The sequence below is a fragment of the Mobula hypostoma genome, chromosome 7 (assembly GCF_963921235.1).
Source record: "Mobula hypostoma chromosome 7, sMobHyp1.1, whole genome shotgun sequence".
Lineage (NCBI taxonomy): Eukaryota > Metazoa > Chordata > Chondrichthyes > Myliobatiformes > Myliobatidae > Mobula > Mobula hypostoma.
This window is the reverse complement of record NC_086103.1, coordinates 11,792,226-11,817,614: the sequence shown is the minus strand read 5'-3', so window position 1 is coordinate 11,817,614 and position 25,389 is coordinate 11,792,226. Positions and strand designations below refer to the sequence as shown.

General features: G+C 43.1%; 1 protein-coding gene across 1 annotated transcript in view; it reads left to right on the top strand.

Annotated features, from left to right (window-relative positions):
• The window catches only part of ik (IK cytokine), a 64,430-nt gene that overhangs the window by 32,654 nt on the left and 6,387 nt on the right, over window positions 1–25,389 (top strand). The window contains exons 9-17 of the mRNA XM_063053019.1: window positions 1,560–1,723; window positions 3,112–3,220; window positions 5,176–5,221; window positions 7,391–7,601; window positions 8,662–8,680; window positions 11,718–11,796; window positions 14,965–15,045; window positions 17,129–17,186; window positions 23,016–23,104. Coding sequence (XP_062909089.1) covers window positions 1,560–1,723; window positions 3,112–3,220; window positions 5,176–5,221; window positions 7,391–7,601; window positions 8,662–8,680; window positions 11,718–11,796; window positions 14,965–15,045; window positions 17,129–17,186; window positions 23,016–23,104 — 856 coding nt within the window. The remainder of the gene's footprint in view (window positions 1–1,559; window positions 1,724–3,111; window positions 3,221–5,175; window positions 5,222–7,390; window positions 7,602–8,661; window positions 8,681–11,717; window positions 11,797–14,964; window positions 15,046–17,128; window positions 17,187–23,015; window positions 23,105–25,389) is intronic.

Below are 25,389 nucleotides of genomic sequence, written 5' to 3'. Positions count from 1 at the left end.
AAGTAAAATTTATTGTCAGAGTACATACATATCACCACTGTACAACCCTGAGATTCTTTTTCCTGCTGGCATACTAGCAGATCTATAGAACAGTAACTGAACAGGATCGATGAAAGACAAAGAGCATAGAGGACAATGTAACCCTCCGGTTCGGCTAGCGGCTTAACCTAGGGGAAGGCAGCCTCCAGCCTGGCCAAACTTGAGAAATCTTGTTTGGGTGGATTCTGCGTGATGTGTTCCCCTGTTAAAAATCAATATGGACCGTACGGTAACCACAAAATAACAAACAGTCCACAATATGCAGTTAAACGATTGAGCTTTATAATTAATTTGACAATAGTTTAGTAAGAAACAAAATAAAAAGAAAAAGGGCCCATTTTAATGAAACAGTCTAATGCGCTCGTTGGAGCTCAAGTTTCTGTCCATTTGTTCCCCATCGACCTTCTCTGAGCGTCGCGGACCCTCACTCCAAGTCCACTCCATCCAGCTGTCTACCAACTCCCTCCACTTGCGTCTTCTCTCTTCAACTCTCCCGGACAAAAGACCACGAAATCCCTTCTTTCAGACCCACAAGAAAGAGCGATATCCCTCTCATTGGATGGCGCACATTTCAAAGCCCCCGTTATCTCTACTAGTAGCCCAAACATTGCTGCTACAGAGAAACCATTACAGTAGCAGTGAAACCTTACAGTGCATTACAACAACAAACTGTGTAAATTCAAACATAAATAAAGAGCAATAAATAACAAGAAGGTATCCCAGAAATATTGATGAACTGAGATAGTTTTGTATGGAGGAATGGTCTAAAATTCCTCCTCGCTGTTGTGCGTGTCTGATCAGCAGCTACAAAAGATGTTTGGTGGAGGTTATTGCTGCTAAAGGAGGTTTTGCCAGTTTTTAAGTACAAGGGTTCACAAACCTTTTCCAATCTGGACTGTAAATGATTAAACAATGTGTTCAGTAAAGCCAAGAAAAGTATAATTGTCTTTGTGTTATTAATTTAGGCTGATTGTGTTTGTCTATTATTGTGACTTAGATGAAGATCAGACCACATTTTATGAGTAGTTAATGGAGAAAACTAGGCAAAGGTTTCACAAACTTTTTCTTGCAACTCTATTTCTTACTGTAATTTATAGTTTCTTATTATGTATTGCAATGTACTGCTGGTACTAAACAGCATATTTCATGACATATGCCAGTGATGTCGCACCTGATTTTGATTTTAATTCTTATTCCTCTGTTTGAATGTTTATTCAGACCTATTTTTCTAACGGGTACCATGAAAAATAAGATAAACTGTATTTAAACTACTTTATTAGCTGGAAGTATCCTCTCTTTGGTAGGGGTGAGATCCCACCACTCAAATAGTGAGTAGCAAGACATCATCACAGAGACTAGGCAGGAAAGTAAGATAATCTTTGAAGAGTATCTTGATACAGTATAACCTCCCTATATTGAGAGTGCCCATAGATATCTATATCAGATAGGGCGTAAAGTTTCCTTTTCAGTTTAGGGCTTTTGCGGACAGTGAACTCAATACCATCACACTTGCTTTGCAGGACGCAACATATACCGTATTCTGTTTAAAATGAAGCCCCAGGAGCGAAATGAGCTGTTTTTACCGGGACGCATGGCGTATGTTGTGGATTTAGATGATGAATATGCAGACACGGATGTACCCACAACGCTGATCAGAAGCAAAGCCGACTGTCCTACCATGGAGGTGCAGTATCAATGTGTTATGTTTCTGTATTGGTTTTGATTTATCTTGTTTGCTGTTTTACATTTTTTGCTAGTTTTAAGGAGAACAGAGCAAGCACTTTCACTCTGTCCGCCACAAAAGGCAGGTTTCTCCATTTTAATTCTACTTCCCATTCCTATCCATAGCCTCCTCCGCTGTCATGATAAGGCCACTCTCAGCTTGGAGAAGCAACACCTCATATTCCATCTGAGGAGCCTCCAACCTCACAGCATGAACTTCAATTTCTCTGACTTCTGGCAATTCTCCTCTCTCCACTTCCCTCTTTTTCCATTTCGTATTCTGCCTCCCCTCTTAACCCCATAGCTTCTGCCAGCAGGAAGAAACTTTTGAGATGACATTTGCGTTCACTTCTTTGTCCTGGACCTATACAAGTCCTGCAGTGACGGTACATTGCAGACAGTAACTTTTTCTGCTGACCTGACAGTTCACTGTAGTTTTTGTTTATTGTGGGAGGGTGCTGCACCAAACCAGACAGTGATGGCTGACGTGAGGATGATCTCTATGAAGGTAGTGTAGAATTGCATGAGTACGTTCTGAGGAAGATGGAATTTTATCAACTGCTACAAGAAGCACATCCTCTACCAAGAAGTACTGACTAACTTAAGCAAAAGAATGAAGAAAATGCATGACTCCTACGAGATTGTGCACCACACAAGGTTTCATTGAATTGACTTTATTACTTACATCTTTCAAATACATGAGCAGTAAAACTCGTCTCCATTCAAATGTGCAATTATAGTAATTTATAATAAATATTATGTACAACAGGATAGTCAATATAACATAGAAATACAGTAGCATCAGCATGAATTAAGCAGTCTGGTGGAAGAAGCTGTCCCGGAGCCTGTAGGTCCTTCCTTTTATGGTGCGGTACCGTTTCTCGGATGGTAGCAGCTGAAACAGTTTGTGGTTGGGGTGACTCGGGTCTCCAATGATCCTTCAGGCCCTTTTCACACACCTGTCTTTGTAAATGTCCTGAATAGTGGGAAGTTCACATCTACAGATGCACTGAGCTGCCCACACCACTCTCTGCAGAGTCCTGTGATTGAGGGAGGTACAGTTCCCATACCAGGCAGTGATGCAGCCAGTCAGGATGCTCTCAATTGTACCCCTGTAGAAAGTTCTTAGAATTTGTTGTGCCATACCAAACTTCTTCATCCATCTGAGGTGAAAGAGGCGCGGTTGTGCCTTTTTCACCACACAGCTGGTATGTACAGACCACGTGAGATCCTTGGTGATCTTTATGCCGAGGAACTTGAAGCTCCTGGGCATAAACATCACCGTTATATCATTTTGTATAGTGAGGATGTTGTTATTCTGCATTGAACAATCTTATCTTTCCGCTTCAGGCACAAACAACGCTGACCACCAATGACATTGTTATCAATAAATTGACTCAGATCTTGTCCTACTTGCGCCAGGGAACTCGTAACAAAAAAATGAAGAAGAAAGATAAAGGTAAGGTTGAAAAGAAAGTTTGTAACTCCACCCAATATTTTCAAGTTCAAGTTTAATTGTCATTGAACCATACATGTGACTGTAGCCAAATGAAACAGCAATCCTCTAAGACCAAGGTACAAGACACTGTACCAGCAGTCACACACGGGCACAAGACATATATAGCAGATATAATTACGATAGCAGTAAAACATCCAGTCAAAGACAAATATGGCCCAAGTCCCTGAATGTCATGGCCTGTAGATTGATGGTGCATGGGATGTCAAGGCTGTTCCTGGAGCAGTTCCGGACAATGGGTGTGGCAAGGACATCGAAAGAGCAGTTCAGCAGGAACAATCGCAGTGAGGGCACTCTCAGGTTGGAGGAGCAAAACCTCATATTCCTTCTGGATAGCCTCCAATCTAACGGCATGAGCATCAATTTCTCTAACTTCTGATGATCTCCTCCCGCCCCTTTCTCTAATTTTCCATCACATAACACAATATGAGAGGATTAGCAGGATGCCACCTGGATTAGAGGACACGTGCTATAACAAGAACTCATAAGACAGGTCATGCCTTATGAGCCTGATTGAATTTTTTGAGGATGTGACTAAACATGATGGTAGAACAGTAGATGTAGTGTATATGGATTTCAGCAAGGCATTGACAAGGGGTAGCTTATTGAGAAAGGAAGGAGGCATGGGATCCAAGGGGACATTGCTTTGTGGATACAGAACTGGCTTGCCCACATAAGGCAAAGAGTGGTTGTAGACTGGTCATATTCTGCATGGAGGTCAGTGACCAGTGGTGTGCCTCAGGGATCTGTTCTGGGACCCCTACTCTTCGTGATTTTTATAAATGACCTGGATGAAGAAGTGGAGGGATGGCTTAGTAAATTTGCTGATGACACAAAGATTGGGGGTGTTGTGGATAGTGTTGAGGGCTGTCAGAGGTTACAGCGGGACATTGATAGGATGCAAAAATGGATTGAGAAGTGGCAGATGGAGTTCAACCCAGATAAGTGTGAGATGGTTCACTTTGGTAGGTCAAATATGATGACTGAATATAGTATTAATGGTAAGGCTCTTGGTAGTGTGGAGGATCAGAGATCTTGGTGTCCGAGTCCATAGGACACTTAAGGCTGCTGCACAGTTTTAAGGTGCTTGGAAGTCGGTACAGAGGAGATATCCAGGTTAGTTTTTTACGCAGAGAGTGATGAGTGCGTGGAATGGGCTGCCAGCAACAGTGGTGGAGTTGGATATGATAGGTTCTTTTAAAAGACTTCTGGACAGGTATATGGAGCTCAGAAAAATAGAGGGCTATGGGTAACCCTAGGTAATTTCTCAGGTAAGGACATGTTTGGCACAGCTTCGTGGGCCGAAGGGCCTGTATTGTGCTGTAGGTTTTCTATGTTTCTAAGAGGTTAAACAAAGTTGAGTTTTTTTCCCTTGAAGGCGGAAGCTGAGGGGAGATCTGATAGAGGCTTATGAGATTATGAGAACCGTAGATTGATTTGATTTTTTTCCCAGGGTTGAAATGTTTAAATACCAGAGGGTGTGCATTTAAGGCAAGAGAGGGTAATTTCAAAGGAGATGTGAGGGGCAGGTTTTTTTACACTGATGGATGGCTGGAATGTGATGGTGGTAGAGGCAGAAACATAAAGGACATTTAAGAGACATTTAGATAAGACAATGTGAGGAAAATGGAGGATATGGGCATTGCATAGGCAGAAGAGATTAGTTTAGTTCGCCATTTGATGACAAATTTAATTGGTTTGGCATAGCATTTGTGCTGGAGGGCCTGTTCCTGTACTGTCTGTCATTGGTAGTCATAACTGTACTAAATTCTATTGATGCACCAAGGGGGAAAGTTGGGGGGGGGGGAGGATGGTGGAATTGTTCTGCACAATGTGAATATGTTCCATAATGGTTATAATAACAATTTTAATGTTTCTGCACCCGATTTCTCTCTCAGGTAAATTGGGAGGTGATGAAAAGAGGCCACCAGAAGCTGATATAAGGTACTATATTTCATTTAATTTCCTGGGGCGCTTATCTTGGAAAAGCTGAAGAGGCTTGAGAGAGGGGCTTAGATTCAGTTCAGAAAGGCAGGTGGTTTCAAGTTAAAATGCACACACACACACACGCGTGTGCGTAATGTGTAGCACAGTAGCAGAGTGGTTAACGCAACGTTTTACGGTGCCAGCAACTGGAATGGGGAAGGTTGCTGTGGCACAACAGAGGATTTCAAGATGATGAAAGCTTTCTAATCAGTGGGAAAAATCTACTTCAATTCCCACCATTGTCTGTAAGGAGTTTGTACGTTTTCCCCATGAATGTGTGGGCTTCCTTTAAGTACATCAGTTTCCTCCCACATTCCTGCATTTCATTGCCTGTTTCAATGTTCATGTTACCAATAAAGCTAATCTTTAATCTTTAGACCATTGACTCGGTATCAGGTTTATTATCACTGACTTAAGTAAGACCATAAGATATAGGAGCAGAATTAGGCAATTGGGTCCATTGTGTCTACCCCACCATTTCATCATGGCTGATCCATTCCCCTCTCAGCCCCAATCTCCTACCTTCTTCCCATATCCTTTCAAGCCTTGACTAATCAAGAACCTATCAACCTCTGCCTTAAAAATACCCAGTGACGTGGCTTCCACAGCTGCCTGTGGCACCGAATTCCTCAGATTCATCACTTGCTGGCTGGAAAAGATTCCTCCTCATCTCCATTCTAAATGGATGTCTCTCTATTCTGAGGCTGTGCCCTCTGGTCTTAGACTCCCTCACCATAGGAAACAACTTCTCCACATTCGCTCTATAATTCCTCAACCATCAGGCTTTTGAATGAAAGGGGGTAACTGCACTCATCTATTGAGATTTTCCCACAACCAATGATCTCACTTTAAGGACTTGTTTTTTTCATTCTCTTGTTATTTATTGCTATTTATTTATGTTTGAATTTACACAGTTTGTTGTCTTCTATGCTTTTGATCTTTCATTGATCCTGGTTACAGTTCTATAGATCTGCTGAGTATGCCAGCAAGAAAAAGAGTCTCAGGGTTGTAGGCTGCTGATATGTATACACTCTGATAATAAATTTTACTTTGAACTTTGATACGGAGCTGTGAAAATGTAAGGGTGTCAATAGTTTCTAACAAATACCCTCTCCTCATCCACGCTATCTAGGCCTTTCAACATTCGATAGGTTTCAATGCAATCACTCTCATTCTTCTGAATTCCAGTGAGCAGAGGCCCAGAGCCATCAAATGTTACTCATATGATAAGCCTTTCAAACCTAGAATCATTTTTGTGAACTGCTTACGATATGACTTGAAATTTGTTGTTTTGTGGCAGCAGTACAGCGCAAAGACATAAACTGAGCTGCCAACCATGACTGGCGAACCTCATCTGCCCGAAGCGACTGGTTTTAAGACGACAGTAACCTGTCTTTGTCCCTTCTCCTGCTGTTAGAAACAGTCCTGCCGAACTTAGCTAAGCCACACATGAAAGCCAAGAGTTGGACTTGGTTGTCGGAGGCTATTTAAGAGGCACACATTTACTAGGTAGTGTGAGCTTATCCCCATTACCACCCCTGGCTGTAACCATCTTAAGGAATCATAATATTTCTATAAATTACAAATTACATATTGGAGAAACAAAAGGTGTAATACACAATACCTTGGAGAAACTCAGGCAGCATTTGAGGAGAGGAATAAACGATTGACGTTACAGTCCTAGACCCTTCATCAGGACTGGAAGGGAAGAGGGAAGAAACCAGACTGAGAAGGTGGGAAGAGGAGTGCATGCTGGCAGGTGATAGGTGAGAGCAGGTGAGAGGGTTGGTGGGGAGGGGGCAATGAATGAAAAGCTGGAAAGTGATTGGTAGTAGAAATAAAGGGCTAAAGAAGAAGGGATATGATGGGAGAGGACAATGACCATGGAAGAAACAGGAAGGAGGAAGGTGTTGTTAGTCATAGAAAACTACAGCACAGAAGCAGGCCCTTCGGTCCATCTAGTCCATGCTGAATTATTAATCTGCCTGGCTTCATTGACCTGTACCTGGACCATAAACCTGATTCTGATTCTGAGGACTGCAGTTAGGGAGGAATCATATATTTTGCAGAATGCTTGAATGATCTCACATATCATGGACTACTGGGTTTAATTCTTTTTTTTTTTAGCATCTTCGATGACATCGGGGACTATGTGCCAACAACCGCGAAGGTCGTTCGCGAGAAGGAGCGTGAAAAGTACCGGGAGAAGGAGAGAGAAAGGGAGCGGGAGCGGGAGAGAGAGCGAGAAAGGGAGCGGGAACGGGAGAGGGAAAGAGAGAGAGACGAAGAGAAAAAATCCAGGCACAATTACTTTGAAAAGCCCAGAGTGGATGACGAAGTAAGTTCTAATCACTGGTTTGCTCTGAAAAACAACTGAACCTTGACCATGATTTTACGCATTGAGTTGCTCCCACATGATTGGCTGATTAGATATTTGCATGTGTTCGTAATAAAGTGGCCAATAAGTGTAACTTTTTCAAGACTATGAGGGGGTGGGGGAGAATGGTTAAAAGATTGCCAAATAAGAGGCCATAAGGGACAAGTCCATAGTGTACATATCATCCATATGTAGACCTTGACTCATTTACAAGCGATACTGTCGTTGGCCCAGGTATTTATCTGTGGAACTGAGGCTTGCAGGCAATTGGCATTTATCTTAATTCCCTTGTGCTGCCTTCTAGGATTAAGATCATAAGATGTAGGAGCAGAATTAGGCCATTTAGTCCATCAAACCTACCTCCACTTTAAATATACCCAATGACTTGGCCTCCACAGGGTGTCCATGGCAATGAATTTTACAGATTCACATGCTCTGGCTAAAGAAATTCCTCCTTATCTCTGTCCTAAAGGGATGTCCTTCTATTCTGAGGCTGTGCCCTCTGGTTTTAGACTCCTCCACTGTAGGAAACAGCCTCTCCACGTAATAGCATCAATATGTTGGGCCCAGGATCACTGCTGGGTGCCTGGTCATGTATCCACAGCAATTATGTGCTGCTCTCGTTAGGTTTCTTCTGTGCCACAGTTAAGAAGTTGGAGCAAATTAAAATTCTGTTTTTTAAAAAATTATTTCCAAGAACAAATGCAGAACTAAAATAAAAAATGGTAAGGGCAGATTGTATGGTCTGCTGATATAAAGCTGACAAGTTCTGGAATATAATTGTGCTGTGTGGTAAAATGGAGTTTGGCCCCTTTCTTCAGTGCAGTAATTTAGGAATGTGTCACACAACACCCAGCACACTAAAATGTTTGGGAATAACAGGAAAAGTTAATAAAAGTCTATTCTGTCATCTTGCTCTGTATTGCTTTTGAAAAATGCAGTTGTTGTTTGTGTTTTTGCTCTGTTGTTAATTATACCGACAAGACTAATCCTAACCCATTTCTATTTCAATGTTTTACAGCCAGCAGAGATGGATGCTGGTGAGTATTTCTACAGCACGTTTTCTGTAGGGATCCTGTTTGGTCTCAGGGTTAATTGTTAGATGGGCTGCAGAGCCTTCCGAGCCTGTGTACGCTATAAAATTCTCTCATTTATTTTAAATAAATTTATGATGCGGAACAGGCCCTTCCAGACCAAAGAGCCTCACTGACTTGCAACCAACCTACTTCACCCCAGCCTAATCACAGGACAATTTACAATGACCAATTAACCTATTAACCAGTCTGTCTTTGGACTGTGGGGGGAAACTGGAGCACCCAAAGGAAATCTACGCTTTCACGGGGAAGACAGATGCTGGAATTGAACTCTGAACTCTGACGCCCCAAGCTGAGATAGTGCCACTGTAACGCTACGCTACTTTGATGCCCTTTACTTGGGCAAACAGTTTTCTTCGTAGAGAAACAAAATAATGCAGCACAGAGGGTTGCCATTCTGTGCTTGCTAGTCTGTCATTCCTATCTGAGCCCTTTATGAGGGAGGCTTCTAGTGACTTCACCCACCCACCTTCCCCTTCACCTGGTCTCAATTATCACCTGCTAGCTTGTCCTCCTTCCCTCTCCACACCTTCTTATTCTGATTCATTCCCCTTTCCTCTCCAGTCTTGATGAAGGGTCTCAGCCTGAAACATCAACTGCTTAATCCCTTCAATTGATGCTACCTGACCTGCTGAGTTCCTCCAATATTTTGTGTCTGTGTGTGTATGTTGCTTTGGATTTCCAGAATCTGCAGAATCTCTTGATTTTGAATACTATTAATGTTTGTTTAACTGTATGATATTTGCATGTGACTGGAATTATCCCTTTTTGTGTAATATAACCAATAATTATCTACTGGTAAATTAGAGAGGAAGAATTATTTGGTAAAATGGTTCACTGATATTTTGGAGAGTAGACAAGCTTCCTTTCATTAAATATACAGACGGAGTTTTGTCACAGGCCAGGCCCGGCCCAGCCCATTCACCGAATAAGTCAGTGAATACCGCCTCTGTATGCTGACTGTGAGCCTCTGTCTTACGTGATCTTGGCAAGTCCACCCCCGGTTGCTGCAGCCACATAAGCTGATTAAAGATGTGCGGACATTGAGGAGATTCATGAGAATGATCCTGGGAATTAAATGGTTAATGTATGAAGAGCTCTGGGCTTGTACACGCTGGAGTTTAGAAGAATGAGTTGGGATCTCATTGAAATCTATCAAATATTGAAAGTCCTAGATACAGTGCATATGGAGAGGATGTTTCCTTTCGAATAGAAGGATGTCTCTTTCAGAGACGAGGAATTTCTTTAGCCAGAATAATGAAGCAGACCTGATGACAGAATGGCGTGATTCTGCTCCTGTGTCTTGTGGTCTAAGTAACGTGTCAGGAGTTAACAAGGCCACTGGTGTTGAATATAGACACAGTCTCCTGAAATTAGTGTTGAAGATTGTGGGATCACATTAAAAGCCAGAATTGCTCCACATCAAATCTGGGTTGTGTCTGGCCTAGGAGAGCTTGAAGTTGATTAGAATACAGGAGATCCTACAGATACTGGAAATCCAGAACAGTGCACACCAAATGCTGGAGGAACTCAGCAGATCAGGCAGCATCGATGTTTCAGGCTGAGACCCTTCATCAGAACTAGAAAGGAAAAGGACAGAAGCTCGAATAAGAAGGTGGGGGGAGGGGAAGCAGCTGGCATGTGATTGGTGAGACCAGGTGAGGGGACATGAATATTAATTTCTCTTAACTCCTTACCCTTCTCTCAGTACCATTCCCCATTCTGGTTCCCCTCTCACCCCTTCCCTTCGCACCTGCCCATCACTTCCCCTTGGAGCCCCTCCTCCTCTCCTTTTTCCTATGGTCCACTCTCCTCTCCTGTCATATTCCTCCTTCAGTCTTTTGCATCTGTCACCTCTCAGCTTCTCACATTAGCCCGCTCTCCCACCCACCCAACTTACCCCTCGCCTGGTCTCAGCCAGCTTGTGCTCCCTCTCCCCACCTTCTTCTTATGGCTTCTTCCCCTTCCTTTCCAGTCCTGATGAAGAGTCTCGACCCAAAATGTCGACTGGCAATTCATTTCCATAGATGCTACCTAATCCGCTGAATTCCTGCAGCATTTTGTGTGTGTTGCTTTGAAGTCAATCAGAATCAGGTTTAGTGTCAATGACATGTTGTAAAATTTGTTTTGTGGCAGCAGTGCAGTACAGTACATTTAAAAAGTGCTAGTAGTAGAAATAAGAAATATATTTAAAAAATAAATAAGCGTTGCAAAGAGAGGAAAATACTGAGCTATTGTACATGGGTTCACTGTCCATTCAGATACTGATGGCATAGGGGAAGAAGCTGTGCCTAAAAAGCTGTGTGTGTCTTCAGGATCTTGTACCACCACCTCCCCAATGGTAGCAATGAGAAGAGAGCATTTCCACTACTGACGCCTTGATGAGGACTGGTCTGTGTTGTCTCAGCCTCCCTTTTCTGAAGTCCACAATCAATTCCTTGGTGTTACTGATGTTGAGTGCGAGGTTGCGTTGCGACCCCACTCAACCAGCAGATCTGTCACACTCCTGTGTATACCTCCTCATCACACTCCGAGATCCTGCTGACATAGCATTTGAGGTGTGCCTTGCCACACCATAATGGGTGTACTGCCAGCTGCCAAGTTCAGATAGGCAGCTTCTAGTGTAACATGCACCACTGTAGCGTAGTGGTTAGCCCAACATCATTACAGCTTGGGGTATTGAAGTTTGGAGTTCAATTCTGGTGTCCTCTGTAAGGAGCTTGTACTCCTGTGATTAGGCTACAGTTAAGTAGGTGGGTTGCTGGGCAGTGCAGCTCGTGGGACTGGAAGGGTCTGTTCCTGCACTGTATCTCAAAATAAAATGAATAAATAGATAGAATGATAGAAAATAAAACATACTCATTGTAACACACATTTCACGGGGATTGGGAAGGAGGGGTGAATGTTAGCAGCAGGGAGGGTGGGGGGGTGAATTTTCTAATTTAAAAGAAAATTAACATCTCTCCCTGTTTGTTTTATGCAGGTCCTGGGTCGGCAAAGGATCTGATTAAATCGATCAATGAGAAGTTTGCCGGAGCTGGAGGTTGGCAGGGAGCAGAATCATATCCTTTCCGTCTGACAGGGACTGTCTCAGCGCAGTGCTTGCTTGGAGGCACGATAACATAATGTGGTTGGGTGATAGATCTAAGACTGGATGACAGCAGCCTTCCAAATTATGCCAAGGGAAATAGAAACCTTTCCCAAGACAAGGCAACAAAGACAAAATCCTGGAGAAACTCGGCAGGTGAGGCAGCATCTGCGGAAATGAATGAACAATACTGAAATGGAGCACCCGGGGGAAACCCATGCAAACTCGATATGGCAGCTTGGTAGCATAGCAGTAGCACTGCACTATTACGGCACAGGGCGTCATTGCAAATTTTCCTGTGATTAGGTTAGTTTAACAGTCATTTACTCTTTTCCATGGATGCTGCAGGGTCTGCTGAGTTCCTCCAACATTTTGTGTGTGTTGCTTGGATTTCCAGCATCTGCAGAATTTCTCACGTTAGGGTTTAATAGGTGACTTGCTGGGTGCTGCAGCTCATTGGGCTGGAAGTGTCTATTCTACGCTGTATCTCCTTTTAAAAAAAAACTCCTTACAGACAGCGGCGGAATTGCACATGGGTTGCTGGTGCTGTAATAGCACTGTACTAACCACTACGCTACACAATTGCTTTGTCGCAGTTTGCTGAAGGTATCCAGTTGCCTTACATATTTGTAGTTCTCCGTGGCATTTAACAGATAAGTTATCATAGACATAAGACTTAGGAGCAGAATTAGGCCATTCCATCATGGCTGATTTATTTTCCCTCTCAACCCCATTCTCCTTCTTTCTCCCCGTGACCTTTGACATCCAAAGACCTGTCAACTTCTGCTTAAATATACCCAATGACTTGGCCTCTACAGCCGTCCGTGGTTGAGGAAATTCCTCCTCATCTCTGTTCTAAAGGGACATCCTTCTATTCTGAGGCTGTGTGCTCTGAGCATGGACTCTCCCCACTATAGGAAACAGAGGAACATTACAAGCAGTTATAAGTGTGTCTGTGGTTATTGGCTTTTCACGTCCATGATCAGAGAGATAGAAAGAACAAGTCCTTTGTACGAGAGAGCCCACAACAATACGACCCAATCCCTCACTCAAATCCTACAGTAATCACATTCATTACTTCTCTTAAACTGTCATCAACTCCCCCAGATTCTACCAGTCACCCACACACGAGGCACAGTTTCTAGTGGACAGTTAACCGACCAAACCACGTATCTTTGAGATAGGGTAGAAAGCCAGAACAGGGAATAATACAGCACAGTACAAGCCCTTCAGCTCACCATGTTGTGCTGACCATTTAACCAAGATCAGCCTAACGTTTCCCTCCCTTGTAGCTGACAGTACTTCGCAGTCTTGTAAATTTTGTAATCATGACCCCCTGTGCCACATCCCTCTGGCAGCTCTTTTCACATACCCATGACACTGTGTGAAAAAACTGCCCATCCTTTCTAAATCTTTCCTTTTTCACCTTCAATCTCTAGTTTTAAACTACCCTGTGACTATCTGGTTATGTGACCACTGACACCAGGCAGACAATCTGTGAAGTGTATTGATCATGGCTGAGGTCACCCACTTTGTATAGACATTGCCCAGAAGAAAGCAGTGGCCGATCACTATAGAAAAATTTGCCAAGAACAATCATGGCCAAACCTTGGTCGCCCACTTCATACGACATGGCACAAAATGGTGATAATGTGACTGACTGTTCCAGGTTTGACCGGCTTATCGTATGAAGAGCATTCGATGGCTCTAGGCCTGTATTCACTCAAAGTCAGAAGGATGAGGGAGGGAGGGAACATCGACTCAGACCGAGAGAGGCCTGCCTTGGGCATTTTCATGCCTTACAAGGCGCAGACTGGAAGTCTAGGTGGGGCACCACTCCTCGCACAGACACTAGAGCAATGCGTAATTTAGTGCCTTGTTCAAGGACACAAACACACTGCCACAGCTGAGGCTCGAACTAGCGACCTTCAGATCACTAGACAAATACCTTAACCACTTGGCCACGTGCCCAACACAAAGGATGAAGGGTGACCTAACTGTAACCTATCGAATGGTGAAAGGCCTTGATAGAGTGAAAGTGGAGAGGATGTTTCTGATGGTGGGAGAGTCTAAGACCAGAGAATACAGCCTCAGAATTTAGGGGAGTCCTTTTAGTTATGGAGATGAGGAGAAATTTCTTTAACCAAAGAGTGGTGAATCTGTGGAATTCTTTGCCACAGACAGCTGTGGAGACCATGTTTATGTATATTTAATGCAGAGGTTGATAGATTCTTGATTGGTCAGGACATGAAGGGATACGGGGAGAAGGTGGGACATTGGGGCTGAGAGGAAAATTGAATCAGCTGAGATGAAATGGCAGAGCAGGCTCGATGGGCCAAAATGGCCTAATTCTGCTTTATCTTATGTCTTCCTTGTTTGCTTTCCCCAAATATACATATTTTTAAAATTAAGATAGATTATGGAATAGAGCCAAGCCAATCAACAACCCCTGATTTAACCCTAGTCTAATCACAGGACGATTTACAGCTAACTTATTAACCTGTACATTTTTGAAACTGGGAGGAAGCCAGAGCACCCAAAGAAAACCCAGACATTCCACGTGAAGGATGTTCAGACTCTTTACAGATGAGGTCGGAATTAAACTACAATCTCCAACACCCCAAGCTGTAATAGCATCACACTAACCACTGCGCTACCGTTACACCCTAATATGTTGCCCTAATCCCAGGATAAGATCCATTTGTCACATTACTGCCTACCAACCAGTGTATTGGCCCCTTTCTTCCTCAGCATTAACTAATTTTGGTATCATCAGCAAACTTCTTAGTTATGGTGCCCTACATTGAAAATGACACACATACTACAAAAAGCGAGGGGCCTTTTTCTAGGCTTTGCAATACCTCATTGCGTATAGCATCTGGTCCCTAAAATATTTTCATACTTAACTTTCTCCCAACTTTTTTTAAATCCCATTTTTGTCCATCCCTTGGATCCCGTGGACTTTCTCTGTCGTGATTTCCCAGTCCCATGTGGTTTGGTTCAACTTCTGTTCAAAACTTCCATTCAGAAAAAGAACCCTTCCTCATTCTGCTTGGGTTGTCTGTTCTGTAGAAATGGCTTTATGGGGCTCCTGATGTTCAGGACAGGTACAGGTATCAGCATTTCCTTAACAGAACATCAAGGCAAAGAGACAGGAAGAGAAGAAGCGGCTTGGAGATTTTTTCGGAACGTCGGACAGCTACGCAGAATGTTACCCAGCCACGTAAGTTTTGCAATGAGTATTAAATTCTTTATTTCAAAGTTCAAAGTATGTTTATCTTATACAACATTGAGATCCATCTTGTTGCAGGCAGCAACAAAATAAAGTAACACAGTAGAATCCATAAAAAACCCACACCACAAAGACACTCATACATCCATTGTGTAAAAAAAACAAACAATAAATTGTGCAAACAATTAAAAGAAAAGCAAATAAACAACCACAGAACATGAACTGCAGAGTCTCTGAAAGTAAGTCCACAGCTATGGAGGCAGGGTCAGCCCTGAGGTGAGTGCGATGGCTACAGGCCTCAGCTACGGAGCCAATTTAATGCTGAGGTTGTACCAATGACCGCAGGCCACAGCCACAGAGCCAGGTTCAACACTGAGGCGAGTAAGCTAAACTAATCCCTTCTACCTACACAATGTCCATATCCTTCCATTGTACTCATATTCAAAATTCAACATTGCTTTATGTCATTTCCAGTACATAAATATAAAGGAGAATAAAGTAATTGTTACTGCCGCTCTGGCGCGGCACAAAAAATATAAAAATTACAATAATAATTTTTAAAATACAATCAATATAAATACATAAATAAGATAGCTTGTATACACCAGGCACAGGAGTGTCTATGTAAAAGGTGACTGGCAGGAAATGATGAAGTGGTGGTTGGGGTTGGAGGGGTGGGTTAGTGGGTGGAGGTGCCTATCTAATCAGAAGGACTTAGTTTATATTAAGGAAGTTGAAGACTCCTATGACAACAACCCTATTGTTTTTACACCTTTCCTAAATCTGCCTGGATATCTGTTTCTCAATAACTATTGGGGGAATCTGTATATAGTACAATCCCATCAGTGATTGCACGCAAGACGTAGGAGCAGAATGAGGCCATTTGGCCCGTCAATTCTGTTCCATGATTCCATCATGACTGATTTATTATCCCTCTCAACCCCATTCTCCTGCCTTCTTGTAACCTTTGATGCCCTGACTAATCAAGAACCTATCAACTTCCACTTTAAATATACCCAATGAAATACACCACCAGGTTCAAGAACATTTACATACCTGCAATCAAAGTCTCTGATCACTCAAACTATAGACTCAGTGGACGAGTCCACAGTGTATCAATATCAGAATCAGGTTTAATATCACTGACATATGTCATGAAATTTGTTGTTTTACCACAGCAGTACTTTGCAATATAAAATAAAAATCTATAAATGATAAGATATATATATATATATTTATATAAAAATTAAATCAGTGCAAAAAGAGAGCAAAAAAAGTAGTCGGGTAGTGTATATGGATTCATTGTCTATTCAGAAATCTGATGGCAGTGGGGGAGAAGCTGTTTTTAAAGTATTGTGTGTGAGTCTGCAGGCTGAAGGTGGTAATGAGAAGGAGACATGTCCTGGGTGACGAACGCTGCCTCTTTGAGGCATCATTTATTGAAGGTGTCCTGGATTTGGCAGTGCCCGTGGTGGAGCTGACTGAAATTACAACTTTTTCAGCTTTTTCTGATCCTGTGCAGTGGCCCTCCATACCGGATGGTAATGTAGCCAGTTAGAATGCTCTCCACGGTACATCTGTAGAAATTTGCAATTGTTTTTGGTGTCATGCCAAGCCTCCTAAAGCTCCTAATGAAATATAGCCACTGCCATGCTTTCTTTGTAATTGCATCAATATGTTGGACCCAGGGTAGATCCTTGGAGATATTGACACCCGGGAACTCGAAACTGCTCACCCTTTCCACTTCTGATCCCTCGATGAGGCCTGCTGTTTGTTCCCTTGACTTCCCCTTCCTGAAGTCTACATTCATATCTTTGGTTTCACTGACACTGAGGATAAGGTTGTTGCTGTGACATAACTCAACCAGCTGACCTATCTCACCCCTGTACGTTTCCTCATCACCATCGGAAATTCTGTCGACAATGGCTGTGTCATTAGCAAATTTATAGGTGGTTCTGAGTAATCACACCGTGCTCCATGTTGCTTCCCCTCCCCTCACAGTTCCCATGCTGTTGAAGCAGTGAAGACAATTGTGAGTTTAGCCTCATTCCCTTTTCCTTTTTCCCTTTTGCAGGCTGGATGACATGGCTGTTGACAGCGACGAAGAGGTGGATTACAGTAAGATGGATCAGGTGAGAAGGTGGCGGCAAAGGTCAATACCATAAGGTATAGGAGCAGAATTAGGCCATTTGACCCAGCGAGTCTGCTCTGCCATTCTCCACATCCACTGTATCAAAGCCTTTCACTATTCGATAGGTTTCAATTTGGTCACCCCTCATTCTTCTGAAATCTAGTGAAAACAGGCCTAGAACGATCAAACCCTCTTCATATGACAAACCATTCAATTCTGGAAATGTTTCCGTGAACCTCCTTTGAACCCTCTCCAGTTTCAGCACATCTTTTCTGAGATAAGAGCCCCAAAACTGCTCACAATGCTCCAAGTGAGGCCTCACCAGTGCTTTATAAAGCCTCAACGTTACATCCTTGCTATAATATTCTAGTCCTCTTGGTATGAATGCACCCCAGACTAAACCTGCAAATTATCCTTTAGGGAATCCTGCACAAGGACCCCCAAGTCCTTTTGCTCCTCAGATTTTTGCATTTTCTCTCCATTTCGAAAATTGTCAACCCCTTCATTTCTTCTACCAGAGTGCATGACCATACACTCACGACACTATTCCATCTGCCACTTCTTTGCCCATTCTACTAATCTATCTAAGTCTTTCTGTAGACTCTGTACTTCCTCAAGCTACCTGCCTCTCCACCTGTCTTCGTATCGTCTGCAAACTTTGGAACAAAGCCAGCAATTCCATGATCCAACTCACTGACGTATAAGGTAAAAAGAATCGGTCCCACACAGACCTCTGTGGAACACCACTGGTCACCATCAGCCAGTCAGAATAGGCTCCCTTTGTTCCCACTCTTTGCCTCCTGCCAATCAGCCACTGCTTTATCCAGGCAAGAATCTTTCCTGCAATACCAAGGGCCTGTAGCTTGTTAAGTAGCCTCATGTGTGGCAAAGGCCTTCTGAAAATTCAAGTACACATCAACCGATACTCCTTTGTCTATCCTGCTTGTTACTTCCTCAAAGAAATCTAACAGATTAGTCAGGCATGATTTTCCGATGAGGTTACCTTGCTGATTATGATCTATTTTATCGTGTGCCTCCAAATACCCTGAGACCTCGTCCTAAAAAATCGACACCCAACATCTGAGGTCAACTGAGATCAGACTTACTAGCCTATCGTATCTTTCTTCTGCCTCTCTCCTTGAAGAGTGGAGTGACACTTGCAATTTTCCAGTCTTCCAGCATCTAGTGATTCTTGAAAGATCCTTACTAATGCCTCCATGATCCCTTCAGACACCTCTTTGATAACTCTGGGGTGTAGACCATCTGGTCCAGGTGAATTATCTACCATCAGACCTTTAAGTTTCCCTAGAACCTTCTTTCTAGTTATGGTAAGTTCACACACTTCATGCCCCCTGACACCTGGAACTTCCACCATACTGCTAGTGTCTTCCACAGTGAAGGCTGATGGTTCGTCCACTATTTCGTTGTTCCCCATTACTACCTCTGCTGCATCATTTTCCAGCGGTCTGATGTCCACTCTTGCCTCTCTTTTCTACTTTATGTATCTGAAGAAACTTTTGGTATCTTCCTTAATATTATTGGCTAGCTTACTTGCATATTCCATCTTTACCTTAATAACTTCTTTTAGTTGCCTTCTATTGGTTTTTAAAAGGTTCCCAATCCTTGAACTTCCCACTAATTTTTGCTCTTTGGCTTTTATGTTGGCTTTGACTTCTCTTGTTAGCCATTGTTATGTCATCTTTCCTTCAGAATACTTCTTCCTTTTTGGGATGTATATATCCTGTGCCTTCCAAATTGCTTCCAGAAATTCCAGCCATTGCTGCTCTGACATCACCCCTGCCAGTGTTCTTTTCCAATCAATTCTGGCCAACTCCCTTCTCATTCCTCTGTGATTCCCTTTACTCCACTAATACTGATACATCTGACTTTAGCTTCTCCTTCTCAAATTTCAGGATAAATTTGATCATATTATGATCACTTGCCCCCAATGGTTTTTTTTTACTTCAGTCTCTCTAGTGGCTCAACCATGAGCTGCTATAAGGAAATTCCCCCTTCTGGAATTCAGCACTAACCTGATTTTTCCAATCTACCTGAAGATCGAAGTCCCCCATGACTATTGTAGCATTGCCCTTCTGGCATTCATTTTCTGTCTCTCATTGTAATTTGTAGACCACATCCTTACAATAGTTTGGGGGTCTGTATACAACTCCCATCAGGGTCTTTATTCCATAGCTCTATCCACAATGATTCAACACCTTCTGACCCTATGTCACCTCTTTCTAATGATTTGTTTTCATCTTTTTTTAACCAACAGAGCAACGCCACCCCCCTTTGCCTTCCTGCCTGTCCTTTCGATACAATGTCTATCCTTGAATGTTAAGCTCCCTGTTATAATCTTCCTTCATCCATACATGCTAATCTGTAATTTTGCTACAAGTTCATCTACCTTATTCCATATACTGCGCACATTCAAATATAACACCTTTAATCCTGTATTCTCTCTTTTCAATTCTGTCTGCTTTTATGTTGCAACTCATTCCGCTGACTGCAGTTTTGCCCTGTCATCAGCGTATTCCTTGCTAGGAGTCTCTGTTTGTAAACCAGCCACCTCATCTTCAGCACTATCACTCCAGTTCCCATCCCCCTGCCCAATTAGTTTAAACCCATCTGAATAACCCTAGCCATCCTGCCCGCAAGGATACTGGACCCCCTCGGGTTCAGGTGTGACCTGTCCCTTTTTTTTCACAGGTCATAGCTTCCCCAGAAGAGATCCCAATGACCCATAAATCTGAACCCCAGCCTGCACCAGTTCCTAAGTCACACAATCACCTGCCAAATCGTCCTGTTCTTACCCTGTTTCTCAACATTGTACCTAGCTCCCTAAAATCTCTCTTCAGTAGGTGAATGAGTGTTGAACCCTGTCACATTAACAAGGCTGCTTGTTACAGCAGGATTGGACAGTGGAATTTCCACCCTACTATGGCAAAAGTTTGCAGACTCCAAAACAGGTTTAATATCACTGCAATATGGTGTTTTGCAGCAGCAGTACCTTGTAATATATAAAACTATAAACTGCAATAAGAAATATATATATATATATATTCGTACACAGTACATACAGTATGAAATACAATATACATGTACGTGTATGCATATAGAATCAGAATCGGGTTTATTGTCACCGGCATGGGTTGTGAAATTTGTTGACTTAACAGCAGCAGTTCAATGTGATACATGATAATATAGAAAGGAAGAAAGGAAGTTAGTAAATAAATATATTACAGTGATTATATGTATACTGAATAGATTAAAAATAGTACAGAAACAGAAACAATATGTATTAAAAAAAAGTGAGGTAGTATTCATGGGTTCAATGTCCATTGGGATTCAGATGGCAGAGGGGAAGAAGCTGTTCCTGAATCGCTGAGTGTGTGCCTTCAGGCTTCTGTACCTCCTACCTGATGGTAACAATAAAAAGAGGGCATGCCTTGGGTGATGGGGGTCCTAAATAATGGAAGTTTCATTTCTGAAGCCCTGCTCCTTGAAGATGTCTGGATATTATAGAGGCTAGTACTCAAGATGGAGCTGACTAATTTTACAACTTTCTGTGACTTCTTTCGGTTCTGTGCAGTAGCCACCATCCCCCAACTCCCACCCAATACCAGACAGTGATGCAGCCTGTCAGAATGCTCTCTTCAGTACATCTATAGATGTTTTCGAGTGTTTTAGTTGACAAACCAAATCTTAACGAACTCCTATTGAAATATAGTCTCTGTCTTGCCTTCTTTGGAGCTGCATTGAGATGTTGGGACCAGGTTAGGTCCTCACTCTCTCCACTTCTGATCCCTCTAGGAGATTGATTGGTGTTCCCTTGTCTTATCCTTCCTGAAGTCCACAATCAGCTCTTTCGTCATAACTGATATTGCATGCAAGGTTGTTGCTGCGACACCACTCAACTAGGTGGTATATCTCGCCCTTGTACAACTTCCCATCTCCACCTGAGATATATGTATAAATTATATAATTAATAATGAAAACAGAGAGCAAAAATGAAAATATAATAGAGAGGTAGTGTACATGGGTTCATTGTCCATTCAGAAATCTGATGAAAGAGGGGAAGAAGCTGTTCCTAAAATATTGAATGAGTGACTGCAGGCTCTTGTGCATTCTCCTTGATGCCAGCAATATGAAGAGGACATGTTCTAGGTGATGGGGGTCCCCAGTGGCAGTTGTCTTTTTGATGTTTAATGTAAGATGCTTTGCAAAAGGTCATAGAATAATTGGGTGCCAGCACTTGGGGGCCTGAGTTACAAGGAGGGATTGTTTGATATATGCTCCTGAGGTTTCTTTAAACACAAAAAAAAATTGCAGATACTGAAAATCCAGATCAAAACACTCAAAGTGCTGGAGGAACTAAGCAGGTCAGGCAGCATCTGTGGAGAGAAATAAGCAGTCAATATTTCAGTGCAAGACCCTTTATCACGACTGGAAAGGAAGGGGGCAGAAGCCAGAATAAGAAGGTGGGAAGTTCATCGGGGAGACCAGCTGAAGGGGAAGGTGGGTGGGGAGAGGGGGATAAAGTGAAAAGCTGGGAGGTGATAGGTGAAAGAAGTAAAAGGGCTGAAGAAGAAGGAGTCTGATAAGAGAGGATAGTGACCATGGGAGAAAGGAAAGGAAGAGGAGAACCAGAGGAAGATGACGGGAAGGTGAGAAGAGGTAAGGGGAGCCAGAATGAGCAACCTGAGACTACCTCGTTGCGGCAATAGAGGAGGCCTTTGACTGGCGCGTTGGAATGGAAATGGACAGTGGAACTGAAATAGGTGGCCACTGAGAAATTCGCTTTTTGTGGTGGACCAAGGTGCTCGACAAAGAGGTCCCCCCCCCCCACCTCATCGAGTTTTCCCATTGTGGAAAGCACCGGATACAGTAGATGACCCCAAAAGTGAAGTGTCCCCTCACCTGGAAGGACCGTTCGGGGCCCTGAATGCTGGTGAGGGAGGAGATACAGGGCAGCTGTAGCACTTGCCCTGCTTGTGCTGCGTTTCTTTGCTAACTGAGGCCTACATAAATGCAGCTGGTTTATAGAAACTATTTTTCTGTTTTGTTAATAGTTATTGCATACACCCAGTGGCCACTTTATTAGATGCAGGAGTAGAACCTGGTGTGGTCTTCTGCTGCTGTATCCCATCCACTTTGATGTTCAAAGTGTTGTGCGTTCAGAGATGCTTTTCAGTACACCACTGTTGTAATGGTTACTTGAGCTGATGTTGCCTTCCTGTCAGCTTGAACCAGTCTGACCATTCTCCTCTGACCTCTCTCATTAACAAGGCATTTTCACCCCCAGAACTGCTGCTCACTGGATGTTTTCGTTTTGTTTCTCGCACCATTCTCTGTAAACTGTAGAGAGCGTTGTGCATCAAAATCTCAGGAGATCAGCAGTCTCTGAGATACTCAAACTACCCTGTCTGGCACCAACAATCAGTTCCACTGTCAAGGTTACTTAGATCACATTTTGCCCCATTCTGATGTTTGGTCTGAACAACAACTGAACCTCTTGACCATGTCTACACACTTTTATGCATTGAGTTGCTGTCACATGATAGGCTGATTAGATATTTGCCTTAACAAGCAGGTATACCAATATAGTGACCACTGAGTATATAAGTATGCTAGACCTTTATCTGTTCTTGCTCCATTAGGACAACAGAGAGAATAATCGATTGGTCCTTTGTTACCCTCAGTGGTGGTAAGATTATTCCGTGTATGCCAGCAATCTGTTGGATCTTTCATACTCTGCCTCACCTAGTGCATTCATATCTGACCTTGAACAAGCTCTCTCAATTACTATTTCTATTGCCTTTGTCTGCAGGGTAACAAGAAGGGACCCCTTGGCCGCTGGGATTTTGATACACAGGAGGAATACAGTGAATACATGAACAACAAAGAGGCTTTGCCCAAGTAAGTGTCTGTGTTTACCGATCACAGAAGACAAAGTACTATCAGTGACTGAGGGTAGAGGAGCAGCTGCAGACTGTCCAACCAGTAACACATGGCGCACAGTCTATCCGTGTAGAACGTAGATGACTGAGGGCAGATTTGTTAGAGATATACAAAATTATGAGGGGTATAGATAGGCTAAATGCACGCAGGCTTTTTCCTGAGGCTGGGTGGGACTACAACCAGAGTTGGGTTAAGAGCGATAGGTGAAAAGTTTTGGAGAAATATGAGGGGTTGTGAGAGTGTGGAACTAGCTGCCGGGACAAGTGGTGCGTGCAAGTTTGATTTCAATGTTTCAAAGAAGTTTGGATAGGTACATGGATAGTGGGGTTATGGAGGGCTATGGTCTTGTTGCGTGTCGATAGAAGTGGACAGTTGAAATGGTTTGGCACAGACTAGATGGGCAGAAGGGCCTGTTTCTGTGCTGTACTTTTACGACTATAAGATTTTGGAGTTGAAGCAGGCCATTCAGCCTATCGAGTCTGCTCCACCATTCATTCATGGGCTGATCCAATTCTTCCAGTCATCCCCACTCCCTTGCCTTTTTCCCCATACCCTTTGATGCCCCGGCTAATCAAGAACCTATTTATCTCTGCCTTAAATACACCCAATGACTTGGCCTCCACAGCCACTCGTGGCAAAAAGTTCCACAGATTTACCACACTCTGACAAAAGTAATTTCTCCGCATCTCTGTTCTAAATGGACGTCCTTCAATCCTGAAGTTATGCCCTCTTGTCCTAGACTCCCCTACCATAGGAAATAACTTTGCCATATTTAATCTGTTCAGGCCTTTTAACATTCAGAATGTTTCTATGAGATCCCCCTCCCTTATTCTCCTGAACTCCAGGGAATACAGCCCAAGAGCTGCCAGACATTCCTCATACAGTAACCCTTTCATTCCTGGAATCATTCTTGTGAATCTTCTCTGAACTCTTTCCAATGTCAGTATACCCTTTCCAAAATAAGGAGCCCAAAACTACACACAATACTCCCAAGTGTGGTCTCATGAGTGCCTTATAGAGCCTCAACATCACAACCCTGCTCTTGTATTCTATACCTCTAAAAATGAATGCCAACATTGCATTCACCTTCTACATCACCGACTCAGCCTGGAGTTTAACCATTAGGGTATCCTGCCCAGGGACTCCCAAGTCCCTTTGCATTTCTGCATTTAGAAATCTCTCCCCATCTAAATAATAGTCTAGTCTGCCTGTTTATTTCTTCCACCAAAGTGCATGACTCTAAGACTTTTTCTATGATTCTGAGACTTTAACCTGTGTTTCTTAATGTTTTGAGTTCAAGAGCCACAAGATAGTGTTGCAGCCGTGTGGTTGGACCACACTTGGAGTACAGTGTTCAGTTCTGGTCATCTCATTATCAGGAGGATGTAGAAGCTTTAGAGAAGATTCTGTCTGGATTATGAGGAAAGGTTGAGCAAGCAAGAGCTTTTCTCTTTGGAGCGAAGGAGGATGAGAGGTGACTCGATAAGAGACAATGGCCAAGGGGTTGTCAGAAGTAAGTTTTTAATTTCACTGAATGGTGAGTGCATGGAATGTGCTGCCAGGGGTGGTGGTAGAGGCATTTACATTAGAGACATCTAAGAAACTCTTAGACAGGCATATGGATGATAGAAAAATGGAGGGCAACGTAGGAGGGAAGGGTTGGATTAATCTTAAAGTAGATTAGAGGGCTGACACAACATCATGGGCTGAAGGCCCTGTTCTGTGCTGTAGTGTGCCACAGGTACGTTGTGCACAGCATCCAGGCTGAGTCACACCGTTATTTACTTTGTCCAACCGTGAGGGAATAAGAGTGCCCTTCGGCAGTAACCAGCATGGATCAGAACCAGTACTGGACACAGGGTGGGATCATGTGCATCTGCCTTGGAGAGGGTACATGGGGGGGGGGGGGACACTGCTTAATCACGTGCACCAAAGGTGATGGCTGCTACAGTGAAACATGTTCTCAGTACACCAGGAGGATCAGGTCTGAATGAAGAGTACCTGTGTCCAGAGAATAAAGCCTAGAGTATTGACTTGGACAAAACTTGGGTCTCCATGATTATACTGTCACTGAAAAATTGTGGAAGTGATGATGTATATTGCTGAATTTTCCTTTATTTGCTGCTCAGGCCATTCAGTCAGACATAAGACATAGGAGCAGAATTAGGCTTCTCAGTGCATCAATTCTGCCCAATCACCCATCATCACTGATTTATTATCCCTCTCAACCCCATTCTCCTGCC